This window comes from Acomys russatus, chromosome 11, assembly GCF_903995435.1.
Source record: "Acomys russatus chromosome 11, mAcoRus1.1, whole genome shotgun sequence".
NCBI classification, from domain to species: domain Eukaryota; kingdom Metazoa; phylum Chordata; class Mammalia; order Rodentia; family Muridae; genus Acomys; species Acomys russatus.
In genome coordinates, this window is record NC_067147.1 from 52,196,865 (window position 1) to 52,221,571 (window position 24,707).

Below are 24,707 nucleotides of genomic sequence, written 5' to 3' on the forward strand. Positions count from 1 at the left end.
ACCGTTCATCATCACAGGAAGTCAGGACAGGATCACAGGAAGTCAGGACAGGAACTCAAACAGGGCAGGAACCTGAAGGCAGGAGCTGATGCAGAGGCTGTGAAGGGTGCTACTTACTAGTTGTCCCCCATGACTTGTTCAGCCTCCTTTCTTATAGAACCCAGGACCAACAGCCCAGGGATGGCCCTGCCCACAATGGGCTGGGCCCTCTTCCTTCAACTGTCAATTAAGAAATTAAGTCCAGAGCCGGGCGTGGTGGCGCACGCCTTTAATCCCAGCACTCGGGAGGTAGAGGCAGGTGGATCGCTGTGAGTTCGAGGCCAGCCTGGTCTACAAAGTGAGTCCAGGATGGCCAAGGCTACACAGAGAAACCCTGTCTCGAAAAACAAAAAGAAAAAAAGAAAAAAAGAAAAAAAAGAAATTAAGTCCTATAGGCACGCTCACAGCCTGATCTTATGGAGGCATTTTCCCTGTTGAGGCTCTCCCTCTGATGAGTCTAGCCTGTGTTGAGTTGGTATAAAACAAGCCAGAACATTGCTAAAAGAGCCGCCCCTCCCTCTGTGTCAAAGTCTTGAGAATTCAAAGCTGTGACCCTGAAGTAAGGTGGACGCTTGGAGACACGTAGTGGGCCATTGGGGTCCCTGAGGGAAGGAGCCCGGTGGCTGGAGGAGGGTCCCTGGAGGCTAGAAATCCTGATGTTTCCAACCTGCCCACAAGAAAGCAGGACTGTCCTATAAGGTATGCTCCATGTCCGGGCCCTAGAAGTCTCTGTTTCTGCGCTTCTCTGAGGAAGTCAGAGACTGAACCGGGTGGGGGTGCCAGTCATTCCTCAGTCCGTATTTGTAAGGGAGAAGGCAGGCTTCCCCAGGACACTGTGTTGAGGTGTGGTATGTCACAGTGTTCCATGCCCCATGGGACTGGCTGGGGAGGTCCGTGGACCCAACGTGTCCGGGGATGTACTTCACTCTCCCAGATGCATGGGATTTATCCCAGAGTTTCTTCGGGGACTTGGGGCCTTGAGTGGACCTTTCCTTTCTGCCGTCCTTTCCCGGTTACCTCCTGGGTAAAGGCCTTTAGAGCCATCAGAACTGGCCTTCCCAGCCGAGTTCTGTATGATACCAGTCTTGAGAATTTGGAGCACTCTCTCTGCACTGTGGCCTGTGCCTGACCAGGGTGTCCCAGCAAGGGAGGGGGAGGGAAGACAACCTACCCTTGGGTCGGCTTGTCCCTCACTGTTTTGGCCTTAGAACTTAGCTGCGGCTAGTGGAGTGGTCTGGCCTACACTTAGGAATGTGCTTTGGTTACTGGTTGAGCAACAGGCATGGCAGTGTGGGAGACATCTGGGATGGGGAAGGCTCCCACAGACACTACCCTCTCCCTCTAAGCAGATGTGGGAACAGGCTTCCAGGAAACAGCCTCTCTGGCCCAGGCTGCGGGCTCTGGGTGTGACACTTAACAGGCTGGGTGGCCAGCATAGGCATTCTCTCTCTGGGCCTCATTTTTTGGGTGGTGCCAAGCAGGGGGTATGAAGATGGGAAGGGGCATGCTCGGTGGAAAGACAGAGTGAGGGATGCTGGGAAGGCACTGAGCCAGAGAAAATCCAGTCCTGTGCTCGCCTGCTCTGCATGCCTATTAAGCCTGATAAAAAAGAACACAAGAACACATCAGTGGGTCCTCACTCCTCCAGCCTGCCTCGCACTTGAACACCCTGAGGCCCGGGAAAGACAGGACCTAAGCCAGGGCCCCAAGAGGAAGAGGCTCAGCAATCATCTTGAGCACCACTGGATCCAGGGAGACAGGCCAGCAGCCAGCAGCCAGCAGGGTACCCAAGCAGGACAGCCTCACCCTCCAAAGGCCTAAGGTTGTGTTTCTGGGTCACCGTGTCCCAGGGTGCATGATGCAGAGGCACTGGGTACCAGGAGTTAGACATGTGGCCCATCTGCTCATCACCTTCTCACTGAACGTTCACATGTATGAATAAGGCTGTGGCGGGCTGTGGTAAAATGGTCCAGAGTGGCTGCCTTGGTCCACTTTCAGCGCCATCCCTGTACCATGTGGGTGGCTAGATTGAGTTGCTGCTTAGGTGGAACCAGCTGGGAGTGTGGGACTGGGGCTCCAGTGTGCACAAGGAGACACTACACCCCTGAGCTGTTGGGAGCCAGGAAAGTGGCAAGAAAGAGTTTCTGAGTCCTGTGCCTAAGTTCCCCTGGCGGGCAGCAAGCCTCACATTCCCAAGGGCACTGGGATGAGGAGCCGCTGGGTGGTGTTGGGGCAGCAGAAAAGGCCATGGGATCAATTGGCAGTGAAAGAGTTAACAGCAGCAGCTGGCTCTTCTCTTCAAGAAAAAAAAAAAAACTCCCTGTAGATGCCTGGCTACCTTCCAGGGCCAAGCTCTAGAAGCTAAAAACTGGAAGTTCAGACCTGTGGCCAGATCTGCCTCTGTAGCAAGCAGTGGTGGGTAGCAGCCTGGCCACTGTCTGTCTTGTCTGTCTATCCAAAAAGCCATCTGGCTGGCTGACTTCCTGTTGCTCCTCTGTAACCTGCCTGCCTACCTATCAGCTGGTCTGTCATCCTTTTTATCCAATTGCTTGACTTGTGTAACTATTTCTCTCTCTCTTCTCTCTCTCTCTCTCTCTCTCTCTCTCTCTGGACCCCATTGATCTTTTCCATCTGTCCAATCGCCTGAGAGTTCACCTGTGTTGTTTCTTTTCCTTTCATCTGGCAGTCAGTTTGTCCCCTCTGTCTGTCCACTGCCTTGTGTGCCCCACCTGCCTCCTCTTCTCTCCCTGGGCCATTCAGTCATGGCGTGGGGCCACCAGGCCACAGTCTGCCTGGTCCTGCTAGGTCTGGGTCTGGGTCTGGCCATCGTTGTGCTTGCTGTGGTGTTTTCTCCTCATCACGCCTCTTGTGGTCCTGAGGCCTTCGCACATGCTGCCGTCGCTGCCGACGCCAAGATCTGCTCTGATATCGGACGGTGAGTGTGAGCTCAGCGGCCGTTGGCAGCTGGCTGCTTCTGGAGACCGTGTGACTGTGGTGTTGGGGTGTGTGAAGAGGACACGTGAGTGCCATCCTGCCTGTCAGGTAAGGGGCATGTGTGTTTTGGCTTCCCAGTGCCGTTCCCATGTGTGTCAGTCCTGGGGTCCTTGCATAAAATAGTGAAGGCGTGTCCCTAGGGAAGACAGGCACATGGGATGGTTTTGAAAAGACAGTGCGACTCTATTGCTCACGAAGACCACTTTGTACAATGCTGGTTGGAAAGGCAGACTGAGACCTGCTACCTTGTCCCTATTTGTCCTGACCAAGGCTGGAACTTTTTCAGAGACCTCAGCAATGGGCTTCAGGGTCCATATGTTTGTCTGTCCTGCCTACCAGCCATACACGCTTCCTAGGGCCAATCTCCTTCCTGGTCCAGGCTACATCGCCAAGTCTGTCAGTACACACACACACACACACACACACACACACACACACACACACACACACCAGTGCTACATCTGTCAGGACCTCCCTCTCTGTGACAGGGTCTGGCCTTGGTGAGTGGGGTGACTGAAGTTTGACAGGCTGGGAGGAAGAAAGAGTGACAGGAGCCACAGTGTGTATTTCCTGACCACCTTCTAGGAAACCCAGCCCATGGGAAGCCTCTGTTGCCCACCATGCCACCACAGGACCAAGCTGTGACAGGAAGCCACTCCTGCTCCCCTGCACCCAACTGGGCCCATCAGAAACCTGGGCAAACCTTTCCTTCCTTCCAGCCCTCTGGGCCCTCCTTCCCAGAATATCAGCCTGGTAGCCCACTATGGGGCTCAAGTGCCTTAAACACCTGCTTAGGTGGAACCAGCTGGGAGTGTGGGACTGGGGCTCCAGTGTGCACAAGGAGACATTACACCCCTGAGCTGTTGGGAGCCAAGAAAGTGGCAAGAAAGAGTCAGCAGGGAGAGTGGTAACCCAAAATACCACACTAGTACACTTTTCTTTGACTGTTCTTGAATTTGTTTTTTTTTTTTTAAGATTTATTTATTATTATGTATACAGTGCTCTGCTTGCATGTACTCCTGCAAGCCAGAAGAGGGCGCCATATCACATTACAGATGGTTGTGAGCCACCATGTGGTTGCTGGTAATTGAACTCAGGACCTCTGGAAGAGCAGACGGTGCTCTTAACCACTGAGCCATCTCTCCAGTCCCTGTTCTTGAATTTGTTATCCTTCCTTCCTTCCTTCCTTAATCCACCTGTCTATCCATTTTCTCCCACCTCCTATGCTTATCGTAGCCTCCAACCCTGCTGACCCACTTGTCTGAGTTCCCAGGCTTTTTCTGTCTCCTCATTCACATCCACATTTAACTTGGCAGTAACTGGAATAGCAGTTCAAATCAGCAGGGCCCATCCTTTCTACCGCACAGGGTGTTGTTCCCCATGGACGCAAGGGTTAAGACCAACTGTTGCTCTGTCCTGTGAGATGCAGTGGCTATTTAATGCTCCCAGAATGCAAAAGAGGTGGGTGTGTGTGTGTTTGCTCAGGCCCCACAGATAGCCAGCCAGATGCCTGTCCCGCCCCCCCCCACTTCCCCACTTCCCCCTGGTCCCCTTCCTCCCCCTGCTCCCTGCCTCCTCCCCCTGCCCCTCCCCCACATTCCCCCTGATCCCCCTATTATCACCCCCCCACCCCCCCCACCCTCGTTCCCCATGAACAAGGGAGGAAGATCTCTGCCCCCGTCCCATGAGGGTCAGGCTGTGGTTGGACTTGGAGCCGGCATTCCTTTGCACTCTAAACTTTTTCTCCCAAGCTCTCCCCTGGTGAAAAGCGGATGTGGGTCCCCCACAACCCCCCTCCCTCCACAACCCCCACTCCTGGTGTTTTATCAAACAACTCTCCCTGCTTCCTGTTCTTGTTTTAAGAAGCCAGGAGTGGGAGGGAGTCTCCCCGGGGCCCCAGCTACTTAACATGAAGTCAGTGACCATAGCCAGGCTAGGCCTCAGGAAAGTGCCCCTGCTGCTGTGTCCTCTAGCCAAGAGCTTTCCATTTGACTTAGGATGTCTGCCCAGGAGAGGACCATTGTCACAGCCGGAAGTGTCAGTTGGCCTGGCATTCTCCCCCTCCTGTTGTTCCTGCCACTCCTGCCAGTATAGAAGGGCTGGGTACAGGGCAGGTGCCATTCTTTCTAAAGTCCCCCTCTCCTCCCCCTCCCCCTGGACCCCAAGCTGCCCAGCGCTAGGCATGTAATGGCAACAGCTATATTTACCAACACTGCAGAAGGAAGGGCCTCCTTGGAGACCTGGGGAACAAGTTTCTGGAGGTTGCCATCTGGAATGACAATGGGCCACAAGTCAGGTGACAGTTGAACCCCAAGGGCTGAGTATGGCCTGCTCAGGGTTGCACTCTGGACTCAGAGGAGAGCAGTAACACAGGCCAAGCTGTATAGCACCGTGTGGGCTTCAGTTTCTTCCCTGTGAAGTGACATTTAAACTGGCATCTCCCTCATGGGACGGCTGTGAGCCAACACGTGATTTCACCTCACACGAAAGACCTGTTTATTCCTTCAGTAGCTCTGTATAGTGTTGTCTGCCTCAGTTGATCCGGACATAGGCCAACTTCTCAGGACCTGAGGGAAGGCTAGGGTGTGTGTGGCTCCTAGTCCCTAACTTCCAGGGCCTTTCTTCCTCCCCGCCAGAAACTTCTTCTGCGACCTTCATGTTCTCCGTATTCCTGGCCAGTTCGCCAGGAAGTGGCTGGCTGCCTTCCCTGACCACTGGGGCTCATGAGGAAAAGCCCTATGCATCTACAGATGGTACACATGTATGTAAATGCCTGTGTGAACACACACACAGCTGAGCGAGCGTGTCTCGGCAGCAGTGGTGACAGCAGCCTGCGGGTTCCTTAAGGAGAGGCGCATGCAAAGTGTTTCAGTCTCTTACTGATCAAAGCCAATCCCGGTTCTCAGCTGAGGAAAGCCAGGCTCCTGGAATTGATTACTCTTAGAGCCGGCTAGAAAAACTATAGCCCTACCGTAGTCCTACCATAGCGGGGCAACTACAGTCCCAGGCTTCTGGCTTAGGCTTATGGTTGTGGGGTTGGGGGGTAACACATGGGTAACTCTGGAACCCCTCCCTTCCCTGCAACATCTAATGCTTTTGTTTGCTGTGTATCAAACATGTGAGGGGTCAGTGCATGCTCAGTGGTGCGGTGCTTGCCTACCATGCTTGAGGTTCTGGGATCCATTTCTGTCACGGTGGTAAAGTAATATGAGAGAAACAAGTATAATCCCAGCGTGACCTAGGGACACAGTGGTAAGCCCCTCCCCCCTTTCGTGAGAGGAGATACCATGTTGGATGGTTGGGTGTGATTACTGTTTATGTTTCTGGTCTGTAAAATTCTCTCTCTCTCTCTCTCTCTCTCTCTCTCTCTCTCTCTCTCTCTCTCTCTCTCTCCCTCCCTCCCCCTCTCTCTCACACACATCCTTCTCTGTCGATCAGGACATTGGGAGCCATCCTGGCCGGCAGCATGGAGCCCTTCCCTGCCCTCTTTCTGCTGGTCTTACTAGGTTGAACATTAGAGGTATTTTCTATCTTGTTATTTCTCTCCCTTTAAAATGCTGTGAGGAGGGCTGGAGAGATGGCTCAGAGGTTAAGAACACTGGCTGTTCTACCAAAGGTCCTGAGTTCAAGTCCCAGCATCCACATGGTGGCTCACAACCATCTATAATGAGGCTTGGCGCTCTCTTCTGGCCTACTGGCTCACATGCAGGCAGAACACTGTATACATAATAAATAAATAGTTCCTTAAAACACAGTGAGTCTTAAGCCACTTTGTATTCCTAGCATAAGCTCCGCCCAATAGTGATTCAATATGATTTTTACGTCATAGGCGATAAAAATTTTGACCCACTAATTTTTGTCTTGATGGTCTGCAATTTCCCTTTCTTAAAGTTGTCTCATCAGTTTAGTTTTGTTTCAGCACGTGGATCCAATGCAGGGCCTGGTGCACACTAGGCACATGCTGTGCCCCCGAGCCACACTTGATTGTATTTGGTGACAGGTTCATGTTGGTCCCATAAAGACCTGGGAAGCTGTGTTTTCTTTTCCCATGCCTGTGTTAAAATACCCCGATGACAAAGACCGTTCATTACAGACAGTGGGGAGGTCAAGGCGACAGCAGTGGGAGGCAGCTGAGCATTTCACAGCCACAGTCAAGACACAGAAAACAAGCCGGGCGTGGTGGTGCATGCCTTTGATTGGACCCACACACACTCTGGAGGCAGAAGCAGGAAGATCTCTGAGTTTGAGGCCAGCCTGGTTTATAGAGTGAGTTCTGGAAGAGAGAAAGAAAGAGAGAGAGAGAGAGACAGACAGACAGACAGAAGAGAATGAGGCATGCCTGTGCTCTCTCTCCTTTCTCCTTTCCATACAGTCCAGGGTCCCTCGCAGGAAACCCACAAAAAACCTAGTCAAAATCATCCATTCATGTCCAGGGGCCAGTCTCCCAGGTGGCTCTAGATTGCTGCCAGCTGATCGTAACTGTCACAGAGCCATTCTCTCTTTTAATGTTTTGTGTGCTTTAAGTGGGCTTATTCTATCGTTACTTGCTGAGGAGGATTTACTGGCTAAGCCTTCTGCACTAGTTCGGATCTTACTTATATGTCTTCTCGAGGTGGTGTTCAGGGTGAGCTCGCCTCTTGGTGGGTTTGGGAAGTTGCGGAACTTTAAGAGGCAGGCAGAGTAGGAGGCCTTGGGAGGCCTGGGACATGCCCTGGAAGAGGACTGTGAGACCCAGTCCCGTCCATTTTTCTCTTTACTTCCTGGGAGGTTTTGTGCTGCCAAATACCTCTACCACATGTCACCACAGCCACAGAGCCACAGAAGCAGCTGGCCTGTGGACTACGCCTTCTGGGCTGTGAGTCCAAACAAAACTTTCTTTTTTAAAGCAGATTATCTCGGTATTTGTTATAGCAACAGAGAGCTAACATCCCCTCTGTGCTTGAGTTATTTGTGGGCGAATGTGAAACTTTTCTGGGGGTTTTGTTGTTGTTGTTTTTGAGACAGGGTTTCTCTGTATAGCCCTGGTTGTCTTGGACTTTGTAGACCAGGCTGGCCTCAAACTCAGAGATCCACCTGCCTCTGCCTCCCAAATGCTGGGATTAAAGGCATGCGCCACCATGCCCGTCCTGGAGGTTTCTGTTTCTTTAGTAGGTATCAAGTTTCTATGTTTTAAATATTTTACATTTATTTTTTTACTTTGTGTATGTGTGTGGTGTGGTATGTGTGTGTATATGTGTGTGTGTGTGTGTGTGTGTGTGATGTAGGTCAGAGGCCAACTCATGGTGGAGTTGATTTTCTCCTTTCATCATGTGGATTCTGGAAACTGCATTTTAGTCATCAGGTTTGGCAGCAAACACTGAACACTGAACCATCTCACCCACCCAAGTTTCTATTTCTTTGTATGAATTACAAGAAGTTAGTAAATTCTTTTCGAGAAATGTGTTCAGTTTATGCACACCGTCACATGTATTGACATACTTTTTTAAAATATAAAAATCTTTCACTGAGCATGGTGGCGCACGCCTTTAATCTCAGCACTCGGGAGGCAGAGGCAGGCGGATCACTGTGAGTTCGAGGCCAGCCTGGTCTACAAACTGAGTCTAGGACAGCCAGGGCTACACAGAGAGACCCTGTCTCGAAAAAACCAAACCAAAACAAAAATAATCTTTTTAGGCATGGTGCCATACACCTTTAATCCCAGTACCTGGGAAGACTCTGAGTTCGAAACCAGCCTGGTCCACATAGTAAGACCCTGTTAGCATCTTTCAAAAGCTTACAGGGCCTTTAATGAATCTCTGTTCCTGACCCATCTTGATGGCCCTTATGAAGAAACAGTGTTTGGCTCTGCTGATTTCCTCCTTTTTTAGCTTGGGTGGCTAAGCCCAGGCCCTTGAGCAAGGCAGGCGCTGGATCTCCGTGCCACACCCTGGGCTGGGATGGTATTGCCTGGGTATTTGTTTCCCCTTTTACTACTTTCTGATTCTGTGTTGATTTTTTTTTTCCAGACAGGGTTTCTCTGTGTAGCCCTGGCTGTCCTGGACTCCCTTGGCAAACCAGGCTGGCCTCAAACTCACAGAGATCCACCTGCCTCTGCCTCCCGAATGCTGGGATTAAAGGTATGCTCTGCCACACCCAGCTAAAAACTGATTAAAAAAAAAGTATTCATGTTGAGTTTGTGTTGAGATTCATCTTAAGAAACAAATGATAAACTGGGCGGTGGTGGCGCACGCCTTTAATCCCAGCACTCGGGAGGCAGAGGCAGGTGGATCATTGTAAATTTCGAGGCCAGCCTGGTCTACAAAGTGAGTCCAGGACAGCCAAGGCTACACAAAGAGACCTTGTCTTGAAAAACCAAACCAAACCAAACCAAACAAACAAAAAAAGAAAGAAATGATAAGTTACAATTTGTTTCTAAGTGATCCTTATTCAGCCCGCTGACTCAGGACTGAGTAGCAGTGTCTGCTGATGGTCTCTTGCTGGCAGTCTTCAGAAGTGATGGCGGAGTGCCATGTGACCTAGGAAAGGGACAAGACAAAACCGGATTCCCAAACTTACAATTTCCTCACTATTCACTGGTGATGCGCTCTAGCCATCCTCTCCTCTCCCTGCCCCTAAAGCTTGAGTGTTTCTGCTGACTCACAGATGCTTGCTTTGTTCTATTATGTTTGTGTGTTTTTGCTTTTGCTTTAAAGAAATATTTTATGTGTGTGAAAGTTTACAGGCACGTAAGTATGTGTACCTCGTGCCAAATAGGTCAGAAGAAGACACCATGTCCCATTGAACTGGAGTTATGGATGGTTGTGAGCAGCCATGTATGTGATGGTAACTGAACCATGGTCCTCTGCAAGAACAGCCAGTGCTCTTAACCACTAAGCCATCTCTCCAGCCCCTTCTTTCTTTTTTTCTTTTTTCTTTTTTTTTTTTTAATTTTTTTTTCTTTTTTTCAATGCTCAAATTAAGTCAGAAACATGCTGTCTCTCTCTCTCTCTCTCTCTCTCTCTCTCTCATATACATATATATGTTTATTTTATTTTTATGTGTATGAGTATTTTGCTGCATGTATGCATATGTACCACATGTGTGCCTGGTGTCTTCAGAGGTCAAATAGAGACACTGGACTTCCTGAAACCGAAGCCACAAATGTCTGTGTGCTACCATATGGGTACTGGCAGTCAAACCTTGGTCTCTGCAAGAACAATTAATGTTCTTTTTTTAAAAGATGTATTTATTTACTATTCATGCAGTATTCTGCCTGAAGAGAGTGACACTCTGCAGAAGAGAGTGACAGATCTCATTATGGATAGTTGTGAGCCACCATGTGGTTTCTGAGAATTGAACTCGGGACCTTTGGAAGAACAGACAGTGCTTTTAAACCTCTGAGCCATCTCTCCAGCCCATAATTAATGTTCTTAACTGCAGGGCCATCTCTCTAGCCCATGGCTAAGTTCTTTTACACATATTGTGTTGGTCACATTTCCATTATCATAACAAATACCTCAGAAGAAGGAATTTTTTTGGCCTGCTGTTTGGGAGGTTTTGCTCATGATCTGTTGGCCTCATGGCTTTGGAGCATCACATGGCAAAGCTGCTTACCTCATGTCTGAGAGAAAAAATGGAGAGCTTGGCCAGGTGGTGGTGGCGGCGCACGCCTTTAATCCCAGCACTTGGGAGGCAGAGGCAGGCGGGTCTCTGTGAGTTTAAGACCAGCTTGGTCTACAAAGTGAGTTCTGGACAGCTAGGGCTACACAGAGAAACCCTGTCTCAAAGAACAAAACAAAACAAAACAAGGCAAAAGTGGAGAGCTTGGGTGAGGGGCATTAAGACTGTTTTCAATCCCCAAAAGACATCACATGGGGCTACGTATCTTGTGGTGGTTTGAATCAGAGTGGTATCCATAGGCTCATATATTTGAATGCTTACTCAACAGTTAGTGCAACTGTTTGGGAAGGAGTAGGAGGTGGGGCCTTATCGGAGGAGCTGTGTCAATAAGGGTGGGCTTTGAGGTTTCAATAGGCCACGCCATTCCTGTGCATCAACCCCCTATGCCACCCCGACCCCCACCCCTGTCTGTCTTCCTCCCTCTGCTTGCTGCCTGTGGATCAAGATGTAAAGCTCTCACCTACTGTTTCAGCGTTATGCCTGTTCTCTGCCATGATGGTCATGGACTGACTAACCTTCTGAAACTGTAAGCAAGCCCCCAATTAGATGCTCTTTTCTAAATAAGAGTTGCCTTGGTCATAGTATCTCGTCACATCAATTAAACAGTAATTAAGACACACTTTAAATATTCCATCACCAAAAATAATTTTCCGTCATCATCCAAGAGTGCCAAGTTGGGGACTAATCCTTCATAGATGGGGAGTCTTCTCGACATGCTTATCAGTCTTGGAGAACATTCCAGTCTCCTAGCCCCGATGTCTCAGGATCAATCTGCATGTTCCTTTAACAAGATATGAAGTCAAGACCTAACCAAGGATGTTATGCATGCATGTCTCTATGTATATGTATTTTCAGTTATTTTGTGTCCCTATTTGGCCCGGAACTCACTATATATAGACCAGACCCTCCAGTCTTTTGCCCCCTGAGTAATCCTGGAAATCAAATGGTAATTCTAGAGGGGCTGTGGAGGGCCTCTAAATGTTAAGGAAGAGGTGGTCTTTGGTGAGCTCTGTGGGTTGTACTTCCTGGCATAGTAGCCACTGTTACATTGTCCAGGCTCGCCAACACTTTGGAGTGGGAAGACCTGCCCCTTGGACAGGCAAGGTGGCGTCTGAAGCCCAAGAGCGTCTGAAGCCCAAGAGCGTTGCCATAGGCTTGAGGACAAAGAAAAAGATGTAGGGGGTCATCAGTCCGAGTCCTGGACCCTAGTGGCTGGGTCCTGTGGTCACCCACCAAAGGCCAGCTTAGACAGTCTCGGCTTCTGCCTGCTGCAACAAGCCAGTGTTGCCGGGAGCTCCAGGGGATGAAGGCAGCAGAATCTTCTGTAAACTGAGAACCAGCTTGTCTGTTTCACAGGGATATGTAAATGCCACCAGACATTGCAGTCTATTGATTGGGCGTGATGCTCGGCCAGTGAGTAGCTGGATTGGAGGAGGGCAGCTCAGTGTCTTTTCTCACCCACCTTGGGGTTTGGTGTCAGAAGATAGACCAGCGATGTGCCACTATTTCCCAGTCAGTGCCAGTCAGATGAGTACAGGAAGAGATATGGGATAAGGAAGCCAGATCTCTGATTCTGTTTCGTGTCCCCCTAGAGCCATTCTCCAGCAGCGAGGTTCACCTGTGGATGCCGCCATCGCCGCCCTGATCTGCACTGGTGTTGTTAACCCTCAGAGCATGGGCCTGGGAGGAGGGGTCATCTTCACCATCTACACTGCATCAACAGGTGGGCCCTCATGTGATGCTCCCTGGGGAGATAGAGTCATCAGTCATGGGGTTCTCATTTCTCCTGGGGCCTCTCTCTCTCTCATTTCTCATGGGGCACTCATTGCTCGGGCCCCTTTGCCTGCTTCTTCCTCGGTCCTCTGGGGACCCTCTGTGCTGCCTTTGCCTCTGTTGCATAGAGCCCTGGAGGATGGCAGTGTTCTAAGGGTTAGCACGGAGATGGGAACCAAGACTTTGACCAACTTGGGGCCATCTCTCACCCTCTCTCATCTCCAGGGAAGGTGGAAGTCATCAACGCTCGGGAGACAGTGCCGGCCAGCCATTTCCAGGACCTGCTAGACCGGTGTAAAAACACCTTGCCACTGGGCACAGGTAAGGCCTGTGGGAAGGTTTCTTTAGACAACCTAATCCCTATTCCTCTCTGTTATGGGTCTGTCTAGAGCACCCCCAAAGGGTCAGTGTGACTCATGAACAGGCTATGGAGACTATTGATTCCCCTGTGTGGACCCCCTGACCTGCTGGGGTGGGTTGGAGGGGTTTTTTTTTTTTTTTTTTTTTTTTTTTTTGAGTAGCCTTGGCTGTCCTGGACTTGCTTTGTATTTATAGACCAGACTGGCTTTGAACTCACAGCAATCTGCCTGACTCTGCCTCTGAAGTGCTAGGATTAAAGTTGTGTGCCACCACGCCCGCCCGGCTAGAGGGCTTCTTTTCCAGGGAGATTCTGGGTGGGGGGTTGGCGGGGGGAGGAGGAGAGAGGGGTGTTTCATGAGGAAGACCAGTCTTGGGGAGCTCAAGCATCCTGGGATCTTTGAGGGCCAGTTTATCTTAGGGCAGAGTAGGCTCTGGGGGTTGGGGTGGGGTATCCTAGGTCTGGATCCATCTACTGCAAGGATCCAGTGGCTGGTGGTGGTCTTTCTATGTGGAATTTATATGGAAGGCTGTAGGGCACCACAGAAGGTCTGTGCAGGGAGCAGTATGGTCAAGCACAAGCTCCAGAAGCTGGGAGACCGAATTGGGGTGAGAGAGTTGTGCTGGGCTGAGGGAAGATGCATATCATGCAGGTGCCCAGTGGATCGGGGTTCCTGGGGAGCTCCGTGGCTATGCTGAGGCCCACCGCCGGCATGGCCGCCTGCCTTGGGCTCAGCTCTTCAGGCCCACCATTGCACTGCTCCGAAAGGGTTTCCGTGTGCCCTCTGTCCTCAGCCAGTTCCTCAACAACAGCTTCCTGAAGCCCTTCTTGTATTCATCATCGCTGAGGTGAGCACTGCAGGGTAGCCCTCAAATCCGTCTCCACCTGTTGTGTGTGACTGAGCTCAGCCATGGTCCGGCCACATGCCCCAGTCCTTCCTCAGCTGGGAGGCTGATCCTAAGGCACCAAAAAGCCTTTAGGGCCAGGATAGCCAATGCTTATCTGTTTCCGGTCAGAACCTAACTTAGGCTAAGGATAGCTCGCCCCTCCAGCTCTGGCTCCCTTCTACTTCTCTTTGGGGGAGGCAGACGGTCTTTGGCTGACCCCTTTCTTGTTCTGGTACATCAGTGATAGGTCATCCCAGTAGGTGATGGAAGTGACCCTGGGAGACACAGATACACTAGAAAGGTTCCAGGGCCAGGAGTGAGGGTGGTGGCGCCAGCCCCACTTCCTTCTAGAAAACCAGCTTCTCAGTGCTCCAGGGCTGGAGCTGTGGCTATTTTCCCCGAGAAGAATCCTGAAGATCTCTCTAGAGTTCTACAGCAATGTGAGCGTCGTCGCTGGAATCTGGCATCGGCCTGAGGTTGCCTCCTACCCGCCCTAGACAGCTCTTCTTCAATGGGACAGAAGCCTTGAGATCCCAGGACCCATTCCCATGGCCTGCCCTGGCAAACACCCTGGAGACCGTGGCCATGGAGGGTGCAGAGGCCTTATACACGGGGAGGCTGGGCCACCTGCTGGTGGAGGACATTGCCAAGGAAGGTTAGCTGAACTGACACTCCAACATCCAGCCCCGGCTAGAGAAAGAGTCACGTTCTGGCACTGGGAGTAAAGTCACGCCCCTTCAGTACCACCGGGAGCTCCAGGGATTCGAGGGGAGGTCAGGTGCCCCTTTAGTCCAGCCTAGCCATTGCTAGCCTTAGTGGTCTTGGTGGTCAAGTACCTCGACTTTGCAAGTCTACCCATGAAGAGGCAATGGGAGGCCTGGGTGGCCAAGCTGGCCACCTTTCTCCTCCTATCCCACTTGCTTTCCTCTGCTCTCGGTCTACCCACCCTATCCAGCCGCCCATATACTCAGCATCACCCCTCTGGGCTACACCACTAGCCGGGAAGAGGAACTTCTTTGTGTGTCCTGAGTAGCAAGTCTTCCTTGTCCTTTGACAATCCCCATCTGCACCTGGAGCTCTCACTGTCTCTCTCCAGGAAGCCAGCTGACCATTGAGGACTTGGCTGCCTTCCAGCCTGAGGTGGCAGAGGCCCTGGAGATGCCCCTTGGAAACTACACGCTGTACTCACCACCTCCGCCTGCAGGGGGTGCTATTCTTAGCTTCATCCTGAACGTGCTGAAAGGTAAGACCCTCTGAGGCCTCCTCTCTCCTTTTCAGCTCTGCCCTGCCGGGAGCCTGAGCTCTCACTCATCCCTGACTCTGGGGAACACATTAGCTTTCTGTCATATAGCTATAATGTCTGATACAGTTACTTATCAAGAAGAGTTTAGCACCCAGAGTTTAGCTCAGCAGTCTGAGTACTTAAGGCCTGGCTCCATTTATTTATTTATTATCATGTATACAGTGCTTTGCTTGCATGTATATGGCCAAAGGAGGGCGCCATATCACATTACAGATGGTTATGAGCCACCATGTGGTTGCTGGGAATTGAACTCAGGACCTTTGGAAGAGGAGGTGGCGCTATTAACCACTGAGCCATCTCTCCAGCCCCCCTGGCTCCTTTTATAAGAACTACCAGAGTCACAGTGAAGTACACTCCAATAGCATACTCCCAGTGATCTATTGACTTCCTATGAAGACTTACCTTTTTGGTTTTTGTTTAGTTTGGTTTGGTTTGGCTTTTTGAGACAGAGGTTCTCTGTGTAGCCTTGGCTTTGTAGACCAGCTGGCCTCGAACTCACAGAGATCTGCCTGCCCCTGCCTCTCAGGTGCTGGGATTAAAGGCGTGCACCACCACACCTGGCCTAAGACTTACCTCTTAAAGGTTCAGCTACCTCCCAATGCTGACACTATGGGGACACTCAAGACAGAGTCTAATCATACCATAGGGCCACTGTCTTTTCTACCCACTAGGTTAACAGATGTATGCCATCCAAGACTGTCCAGGACAGTGGTCAGGATGCTATGTTCTAGATTGGTCTCTGCCTCAGGAACTGGTCAATATTGTGCAGACAGAAGTGACATTCTTTTCCTTAGTCTGTGACCCAGTCTCCGGGCACAGGAGCTGAAGGCTCTGCAAGTAGCGAACTGCCTGTCAGGGATGTACACAGCACAGGGAACCAGCCTGCAGGGACTGCCTGAGGCCTCACAGCTCTGGAAGCTACAAGTCACACAGCAGGTCATACACAGGACCGTTCCCTTTGGCTGCCTCACACTAGGCTCTCCCTCTCAGAACAGACAGCGCAAACAGACACCACATGCTTCTCTTACACTTGTGAAGAGTTTAATTATAAATTTAGGACCATAGGACACTCACAACAACCTTTCCACAGACAGGAAGCACTGTGGCTTCTCTTTGGTGTATGTAAAATCGCCCCGCCATCACCACTGTTGGTCAGCTTCCGGTTGCTATAGCAAATACTTGCGATAAAAACCCGCATATAAAGAGAAACAGTTTATTTTGTGCCACGGAGTCCATGTTTGCTTGGCTCCATTGCTTTTGGGCCTGTGGTGAGGAGGTATACCGTGACAGGGGTGTATGATAGAGCAATAACCTCAAGGCTGACCTAAACCATCCTGCTGGTCCCGCCTCTTACAGCTTCCATCACTTCCCAGTGGTGTCAAGCTCAGAACCAAGCCTACAAGTGTGCCCAGGGGCCATATGTCACCTCGACATAAGCACTTCAATACGGTGACAGTCAATCTCATCACAGAGATGTTCAATAGGGTCTGAGAGTTCAGTGGTGGAATTCATGTCTAACCGTGCCGTGTGTGGGTACTGAGCTCAGTGCTGTGATGAAGGAACAGGCAGAAGACACAGTATGGGTCCATTAGACTATGGAATGGTTTACATCCTTGGCACAATGGAGCACTGTGGTGGCACAAGATTTCATCACGCTACGCAGAATGAACTGTTTCTTCTGGAACTTTCTGTTTAATATTTTCAAACTATGAGTGGCGGCAGGTGACTGAAATTGTGAAAAGTCAGACCATAGACAAGAGGCGGACATCCCTTCTCCTCAGTGTATCTGATTTATAAAGATGCATGCGGCCCTGTGTGGTGGTGCATCCCTTTAATCCTAGTACCCAGGAGGCAGAAGTAGTCGGAACTCTGAGTATAGATTGAGGCTGGTCAACAGAGTGAGTTTCAGGATAGCCAGGGCTACACAGAGACACCCTGTCTTGAGACAAAAGAAGACACGTGATCACATTTAGGGCTACCTACATAATCTACACAATGCAGGGTAAATGCCTCCTCTCAAAATCCTTAACATAAGGCCAGGTGTGGTGGCGCATGCCTTTAATCCCAGCACTCAGGAGGCAGAGACAGGTGGAGTGCTGTGAGTTCGAGGCCAGCCTGGTCTACGAAGCAAGTCTAGGACAACCAAGACTACACAGAGAAACCCTGTCTCAAAACACCAAAAAAAAAAAAAAAAAAAAAAAAAAGCCTTAACATATTTTGTCATAAAATGTAATTTTAATTCTCATGCTATATAAATCAATATTTGTAGATTCTGGGGGATCTTTGGGGGATCCTACATTCACCACACTACACAAAGTAACCCCCCTGCACCCTGATACTTCTCCAGGGTTCAACTTCTCTGCAGAGATGGTGGCCCAGCCTGAAGGAAAGGTGAATGTGTATCATCGCCTTGTGGAGACACTCAAGTTCGCAGTAGGGAACAGGTGGCGGCAGTGGGACCCTCACAAACACCCAGGGATACAAGTAAGACTCCTCAGAACTGATCCTCACTTCTTCCTTTGAAAATAGAAGGAAGGGAGGGTCAGGACTGGCTCAAGGAAGGTGGAAGAATTTCTTTGTAATTTTTTTTTTTTTTAATGAGACAGTCTCTCTGTATGAGCCTTGGCTGTCCTGGATTCACTTTGTAGACCAGGCTGGCCACGAACTCACAGCGATCCACCTGCCTCTGCCTCCCGAGTCCTGGGATTAAACGCATGCGCCACCATGCCCGGCTTGTGATGGCTTTGTTTGGTTTGGTTTGGTTTGGTTTGGTTTTTCAAGACAGGGTTTCTCTGTGTAACCTTGGCTGTCCTGGACTCACACTGTAGACCAGGCTGGCCGCGAACTCACAGAGATCCACCTGCCTCTGCCTCCCAAGTGCTGGGATTAAAGACGTGTTCTACCACATCAGGCTTTATAGTTCTAGGCAAGAATATCCTGACAGGGGTCCCCAGGGCTGGAAGGGACTCTGGGATGGTAGATATAGCAGGGAGGGGCTAGACTTCACATGGGCTCAAAGAAGGCCCTTCTAGATTGGAGAAAGTGGGGAATGAGTTCATCCTGCCCTCTGCTCTGAGGACCATTCCCCAGCCCTGGCTCCTCACTAACTTACTGACTGCTCGCTCCAGAACAGCTCCCAGGAGCTTCTTGGGGAGGCTCTAGCCCAGCACATCCGCTGGCAGATAGATGACCGCGGTGACCATCAGCTCAGCCACTACAACCTGTCTGGAGTCACGGGCAACAGGATGGGCACCTCTCATGTGTCTGTGCTGGGAGAAGACGGCAGTGCTGTGGCAGCCACCAGCACCATCAATACACCGTGTGTAGGACCTGGGGCGGGGGGAGGGGGGTGAAGGGAAGGGGCAGGGGCAGACACAGACACAGCTCAGGGGCGGGTGGGCAGACCCCTCTCCTTTGCTCCGTTGATCTGCTCTCTCCACCTGTCCTTGCTAGTCTCTAGGCAGGCAGCTTCTTGCTTTTGCTTTTCCCTCTATTTATCTGGCACCAAAGATATTTCTTGCTGAGAAAAGCTATTGCTAGGTGGCCATGAGCCAGGTCTGGAATGGCATAGGCCTTACATTAAAAAAAAAAAGTATCCTGATAGAGGCCAAAGTGGATCTTTGGGAGTGGAGCATGGGTGGTGTTAGGCTCTGGTGTGCTGGAAGGCAGCCTCACGCTGTTGGGAGCCATGGCCCCAAACTCAGGCTCCACCTTACCCCTGTGCAGCTTTGGAGCGATGGTATACTCACCCCAGACAGGCATCCTCCTTAACAACGAGCTACTGGACTTATGCTGGAGGCACATACCAGGTTCCACAGTCACTCCTCCCCCTGGTGAGAGCGAGGGAGGCCTCCTGCTCAGCACCCCTAAAAGAGAGGAAGGAGGGTGGGTGGGTGGCTAACCCCTGGGTGGATTTATCCGCCCCCCCCCCATCATTTGAGCGCTGTTTACTGGGTGGTACTCCTGGAAGGTGTGAGTGATGCTTGTTGGCCCCAGTTCCAGGTGAGCGGCCACCATCTTCCATGATACCTTCTATCTTGGTCAACAAAGCCCAGGGATCAAAGCTGGTGATTGGTGGGGCTGGTGGGGAGCTTATTATCTCTGCTGTGGCTCAGGTGAGTCTGAAGGTTCTTGGTTAGAGTGTTTCTACTGGGGGGGGGAGCTCTCTGGGGTGGGGGGTGAGGTGCGGGGGATGGAGTGTTGTGGTGGGGTGGCCACTGCCATCTCCTTCCCCTGCTCTCTTATTTCTTCCAGACCATCATGAATAAGCTGTGGCTTGGCTTTGACCTGACAGAAGCTATTGCAGCCCCCATCCTACATGTCAACAGCAAAGGCCAAGTGGAATATGAGCCTAAGTTCAACCAGGTGAGGCTGAGGTTCCCACCCACCTGCCTCTTGATACCCACGGGGCTCGAGGGGCCCCGGGAAAGAACTCAGTAACTGTGTGTGGCCAGGCAGGAGCATGTCACCTGCAGGGGCCATGAGGAGAAGCTCAGTGGGAGAGACAATAGGTTTGTCTCAAGGCATCCATTGGAGAGCAGGCTGTTGCCCAAGCTTCTCCCAGGATGAGGGCTTTAGTCTTGTCAGTCTCTGACTGTGGCCGTATAGATGCTCCTCCCTGGGGGGTCGCACTGTTGTTACTTCCAAACATGTGATTCCCCACTGAAGGACCCGGGGCCTGAATTCTCTGACTGGCTACCTACCATCCCCCTCCGCAGACAGACACTTAGCTTCCTGTGAGTTTTCTGAAGCTAATTGCGTGCACTGTGTTGGGACACAGGGAAAGATGAGTAGCTTTGGGGCTGGAGAGATGGCTCAGTGGTTTTGCTCAATGGCTCTCAGACCCCTACATGGCAGCTCACAGCCACTGTATAAAAGTTATGAGAGATCCAACACCTTCTTCTGACCTCTATAGGTTCCTCCTATATGCGTGTGGTGCAGCAATATGCGCTCAGGTGTATAACACATACACATGCAAGTGTGCATGCACATACAAATAGATGAATGTTTTGAAAATAAGTTAAATTAAAAGACTAGTAGCTTTTTGAGGCTACAACTTTGTGTTTAGGACCATTTCAACTATCTATGGTTTAAGGGTCTCAAAGTACTGTTTTGGTTCCCAAGGTCACCTTCTGGGAATGTCCCTTAGAATTCTAAAAACCATTAAAGCAGGAGGCCTTTAGTAAAAAAAGGGGGGGGGGGCATTGACAGACAGTCTTTACCTCATGCTAGTTTGGCTCCTGAATTTTTCCGCTTTCCAGTGGTATAAAAGCCGTATGTGCAGGGCTGGGGATGTAGCCTAGTGAAAAAGTATGCACCAGTTCCCAGCACTACAAAATGAAAAGATGAAAAAAGAAAAGAAAGTTATACCCATCCAGTGGGAAACATTTAATGTTCACTAGACATTAGTGGTGATTCCTCATTTAGCTATTCTGTGTTCGAACTTCAGGATAGTGCTCAGTAAATTACATGTGAGGTGCTCAACACGTTCGGATAAAATGATCTTTGGCTCAGACAACACAGTAGCCTAAGGTAGTGCTCTACACATTTAAAGCAGGCTACAACATTTGATAGGTTAGACGTACTTACATTTTAAAAACAGATTTATTTATTTTATGCGTATGAGTGTATTGCCTGCATGTCTGTGTGCTCTTGGATTTCATAAGAGGGCACTGGATTCCCCGCCACTGGAATTATGATGGCGCGCCACCCATGTGGGTGCTGAGAACCGAACCTGGGTCCTCTGCCAAAGCAACCAGTGCTCTTGAGTGCTGAGCCATGTCTTTTATTTAGATATAGTAAATATACAAATGCATTTTGACTTCAAATATCTTCCAGTTCTGGTGCATTGAACAACACATCTGGAGAGTCGAGAGCCTTGCTGTTCCCACCTGAGGCTCAGTGCTCAGCCCCTTGGACTCAGATTCTTGGCATTTTAGCATCTGTGCAGGCTTCTTCTGGGGATCTCAGATGCTCTGTCCGAATACCAAGGGACTAATGTTTAGAGGATGCAAGATCTAAGGCATGTGCTTTTAAGCCCTTACTTCTTGACTCTTGGCTCTTGCCTCTGAACTAAAGATTCTTTCTCAGCAACTATTGGTTCTCAAGACTTGGCACTCTGAGACTCTTTGATTCTGAAAATTTAGAAGATGACACACAGTCCGGGAACTGAGGTTAATGGAACCCAGTGCCCCTCTAAGGCCAAGATCCCTGGCTCCCTTGGGGTGTTAGAATGTCCGTTGTGCAGATCCAGGCCTTTCTGTGGAGAACATCGTCAACTCTGGCTTGGAGACCTCAAATCTCCAAGGACCTTCATAACACCACCAAGGCGAGGGAGGTCTTGGGGTTTGGCCACTAAATTCCAAGAAGCAGAGCCTCTGAGGATTTAAACGTTCGCTTTGGCTTCCGTACTGAGCGCCTCAGCCTTTAAAGCTAAGGCCACTGTGCAATTTGTACAGTAAATACAGAAACAACTGGAAAGCCCTAAGGGCATGCCTCCAAGTCTCATCTTGCCAGTGGCTCAAGTCACATAATGTCACCTGACGGAAATAGGAGGTGGCTAATTATAAAGACTGTAGAGACATGGAGATACTTGGATGTCTGTGGAATAGCTGATCATAGCGGACAAAATTCTTGGCTCATTAATTTGAAACAGCATAGGAAGTGTGGGGCTGAAGAAGCGCAGTTCTTAGGACTTTTGCCCGCCCCCATTTAATTGGTAAAAGGCAGTAGTGGGGGGTTCATATCCCCAAAACATAAAGTCTTTAACATTTTAGAAACCAGAATTTGCCAGGTATGACAGCACATGCCTTTAACTCCAGCACTTGGGAAGCAGCGGCAGGTGAATCTCTATGAGTTCGAAGCCAGCCTGATCCCCAGAATGAGTCCAGGATGGTCAGAGCTTGTTATACAGAGAAACCCTGTCTCAAAAATAAACAGACAAACAAACCAAAACCAACCAAACAAACAAACAGATGGTGGCACACACCTTTAATCCCAGCACTCAGAGGTAGAGGCAGGCAGATCTCTGTGAGTTGGAGGCCAGCCTGGTCTACAAAGTGAGTCCAGGACAGCCAAGGCTACACACAGAGAAACCCTTTCTGGAAAACCAAAACCAAAACCAAAACAAAAACAGAAAAAAAAAAGAAAGTAAGAAAGTAATCAAGCAGAACTTCAGAATTAAGGCCTACTTTAATTTCTACCTCGAAGTTCACAGATTTAGTGTCTTATGCCTGAGCAATTATGGTCCTACATCCTGGGTGTCTCCCAGTAGGTCCCCTGGGGTTCTAATTTTCTTGGATACATACAAGTTTATTTGCTTTTGAGACAGAATTTGGCACAGGCTAGCCTCAGACTTGCTATGTAGCCTGGGTTGATCTCAAATTTATAACCCCCCTGCCTCTGCCCACCTGAGTGCTGGATTGCAGGAATGTACCACCATACCTGGCTTGATATATATAATGTTTATACATTCAAATGCACACATACAAACATACACTTATACATGCATACGCACACATATAATGGAATCTCCATGAATTTACAAGTTATCCTCGAGCAAAGGCCATGTTACTCTTTCTGTATGGTTCCAGTTTTAGTGTATACACTGCTGAAATTAGAGCATAGTATAAGGATATTCTGGACAAATGGGAACAGGAGCTTTGGGGGCCTCCTAGACACCCCCTTATAAGCCATAAAAGTATAGGCCCCCAGGAGTTTGACTGCTTCATAGCTGGGTGTCTTAGGTCTGAGTTCTTGTCTGTGTTGCTATTGTCTTACATGTTTTGGTAGTATTTGAGTTGGTGGGCCTGGGTACCTAGCATCTAGTACTTTATCCTCCTCAGTGTGGTACCTAGCATCTAGTACTTCATCTTCCTCAATGTTTCAGGGCATCCTTGGATTCCTAGCAGGTGCTATTTTCAAGAGATTCAAAATTGGGCCCCTTAGGTCAAGTCTTCCAAAGCTACCTTCTCAGCGGAAGCTCCTAAATCATCTCAGTTTTGTCCTTGGAGTCATAGCTAGTCGGACCCCAGAACTTGGTTCTTGGGGTTGGGGGAGGTTTGTTTAAGTTGCTTCATCCTTGCATAGTCCCCATAGTCTCTGTGGCCCTCTTACATCCCTCTGATATTTTCTTTTTTTAAAAATATTTTTTATTGATTTATTCATATTACATCTCAATTGTTATCCCATCCCTTGTATCCTCCCATTCCTCCCACCCTCCTAATTTCCCCTTATTCCCCTCCCCTATGACTGTGACTGAGGGGGACCTCCTCCCCCTGTATATGCTCATAGGGTATCAAGTCTCTTCTTGGTAGCCTGCTCTCCTTCCTCTGAGTGTCACCAGGCCTCCCCATTCAGGGGACATGGTCAAATATGGGGCACCAGAGTTTGTGTGAAAGTCAGACCCCACTCTCCACTCAACTGTGGAGAATGTTCTGTCCATTGGTTAGATCTGGGTAGGGGTTCGAAGTTTACTGCACGTATTGTCCTTGGCTGGTGCCATAGTTTGAGCAGGACCCCTGGGCCCAGATCTGCCCAACATAATGTTCTTCTTGTAAGTTTCTAGGACCTTCTGGATCCTTCTGTTTCCCCATTCTCCCATGCTTCTCTCACCTAGAGTCCCAATAGCCCTCTGATGTTTTCAAGTTATAAAGTCCATGCTCTAGGACCAATGCCTGCCCACAGTCTTTCCCTAGCCAGGATCCTTAGACCCTGTCCTCCCCTGCCCCTTCCCCCACCCTACCCCCACCTCCCAGTCCTATCTCTTTAGGTCTGTTTTCCCATCTCTTATCCAGTCACTGCCTTGTGTACGGGGGTGACATGAGCTGCTCTGTCCATGAATATTCCTTCTCTCTCCTTCAGGAGGTGCAGAAGGGGCTCCAGGACCGAGGCCAGAGCCAGAGCAAGCGGTTGTTTTTCCTGAATGTGGTCCAGGCTGTGTTTCAGGAAGGGCCCTGTGTCTATGCAGCATCTGACCGGAGGAAAGACGGAAAGGCTTCGGGATACTAAGACCGCTTTGCCCAGAGCTAGGATCTGGCCCTCTATGAGTCCTGTGTCCCACATGGAAGAAGCTGTAGGTCTAAATACTCCAGGACCTGGATCCCTTGCTGCGAGATCAACCTGGGACTGAAATGGACTGGGGTCAGCATGGCAGGTGAATGACTGAAGAGTGGAGGATTGATTTGTCCCTTGTCCAATCCCAACACATCCTGCCGCCCTGCTGTGGCTCTTCTAGCCTTCCCTTGGCCTCATGTTCACCCTCTAAATGATGTACCTGCCAGTCCAAGATTAAAGAGGAGCCACAGTGTGGGCTGAGATAGTGGCTCCAAGCAGGTAAAGGGACCCTGGTGACATACAACCTACCACAGACTCCTTTAGTCCTTCGTGACTCACCATCAGGGCTCAGAGATGAGCCAGGCTTCATAAGGCTCAATGGACAGAGGCCAACACCCCGCCAACCTCTACACTGCTCAAGCTATAATATCTTTGGGGGCTTTGCAGTATGTCTGATCCCCCGTCTTGCCTGCCGGCGGGAAGGCAGGAATGTGAGCCTTTGCTTGTTTTTTTTTGGGGGGGGGGGTTTTGTTTGTTTCTTTGTTTGTTTTTTTCCCCCTTGAGACAGGGTTTCTCTGTGTAGTCCTGGCTGTCCTGGACTCACTTTGTAGACCAGGCTGGCCTCTAACTCACAGTGATC

The 24,707-nt window shown here is 50.1% G+C and overlaps 1 protein-coding gene and 1 non-coding gene across 2 annotated transcripts; one reads left to right on the top strand and one right to left on the bottom strand.

The window, feature by feature from the left end:
• Positions 1-2,650: 2,650 nt before the first annotated feature.
• On the top strand, positions 2,651-24,086 carry Ggt5 (gamma-glutamyltransferase 5). Its single transcript, XM_051153226.1, is given in 12 exon segments — positions 2,651-2,974; positions 12,285-12,415; positions 12,691-12,786; positions 13,476-13,671; positions 14,208-14,365; positions 14,807-14,953; positions 17,361-17,497; positions 18,142-18,332; positions 18,740-18,855; positions 18,956-19,128; positions 19,268-19,378; positions 23,876-24,086. Coding segments are annotated over 12 exon segments (1,776 nt in total). The 5' UTR covers positions 2,651-2,801; the 3' UTR covers positions 24,023-24,086.
• Positions 22,530-22,635, bottom strand: LOC127196023 (U6 spliceosomal RNA). The gene has a single exon (XR_007831427.1). It is a non-coding gene; the product is annotated as a U6 spliceosomal RNA (small nuclear RNA).
• Positions 24,087-24,707: the final 621 nt, after the last annotated feature.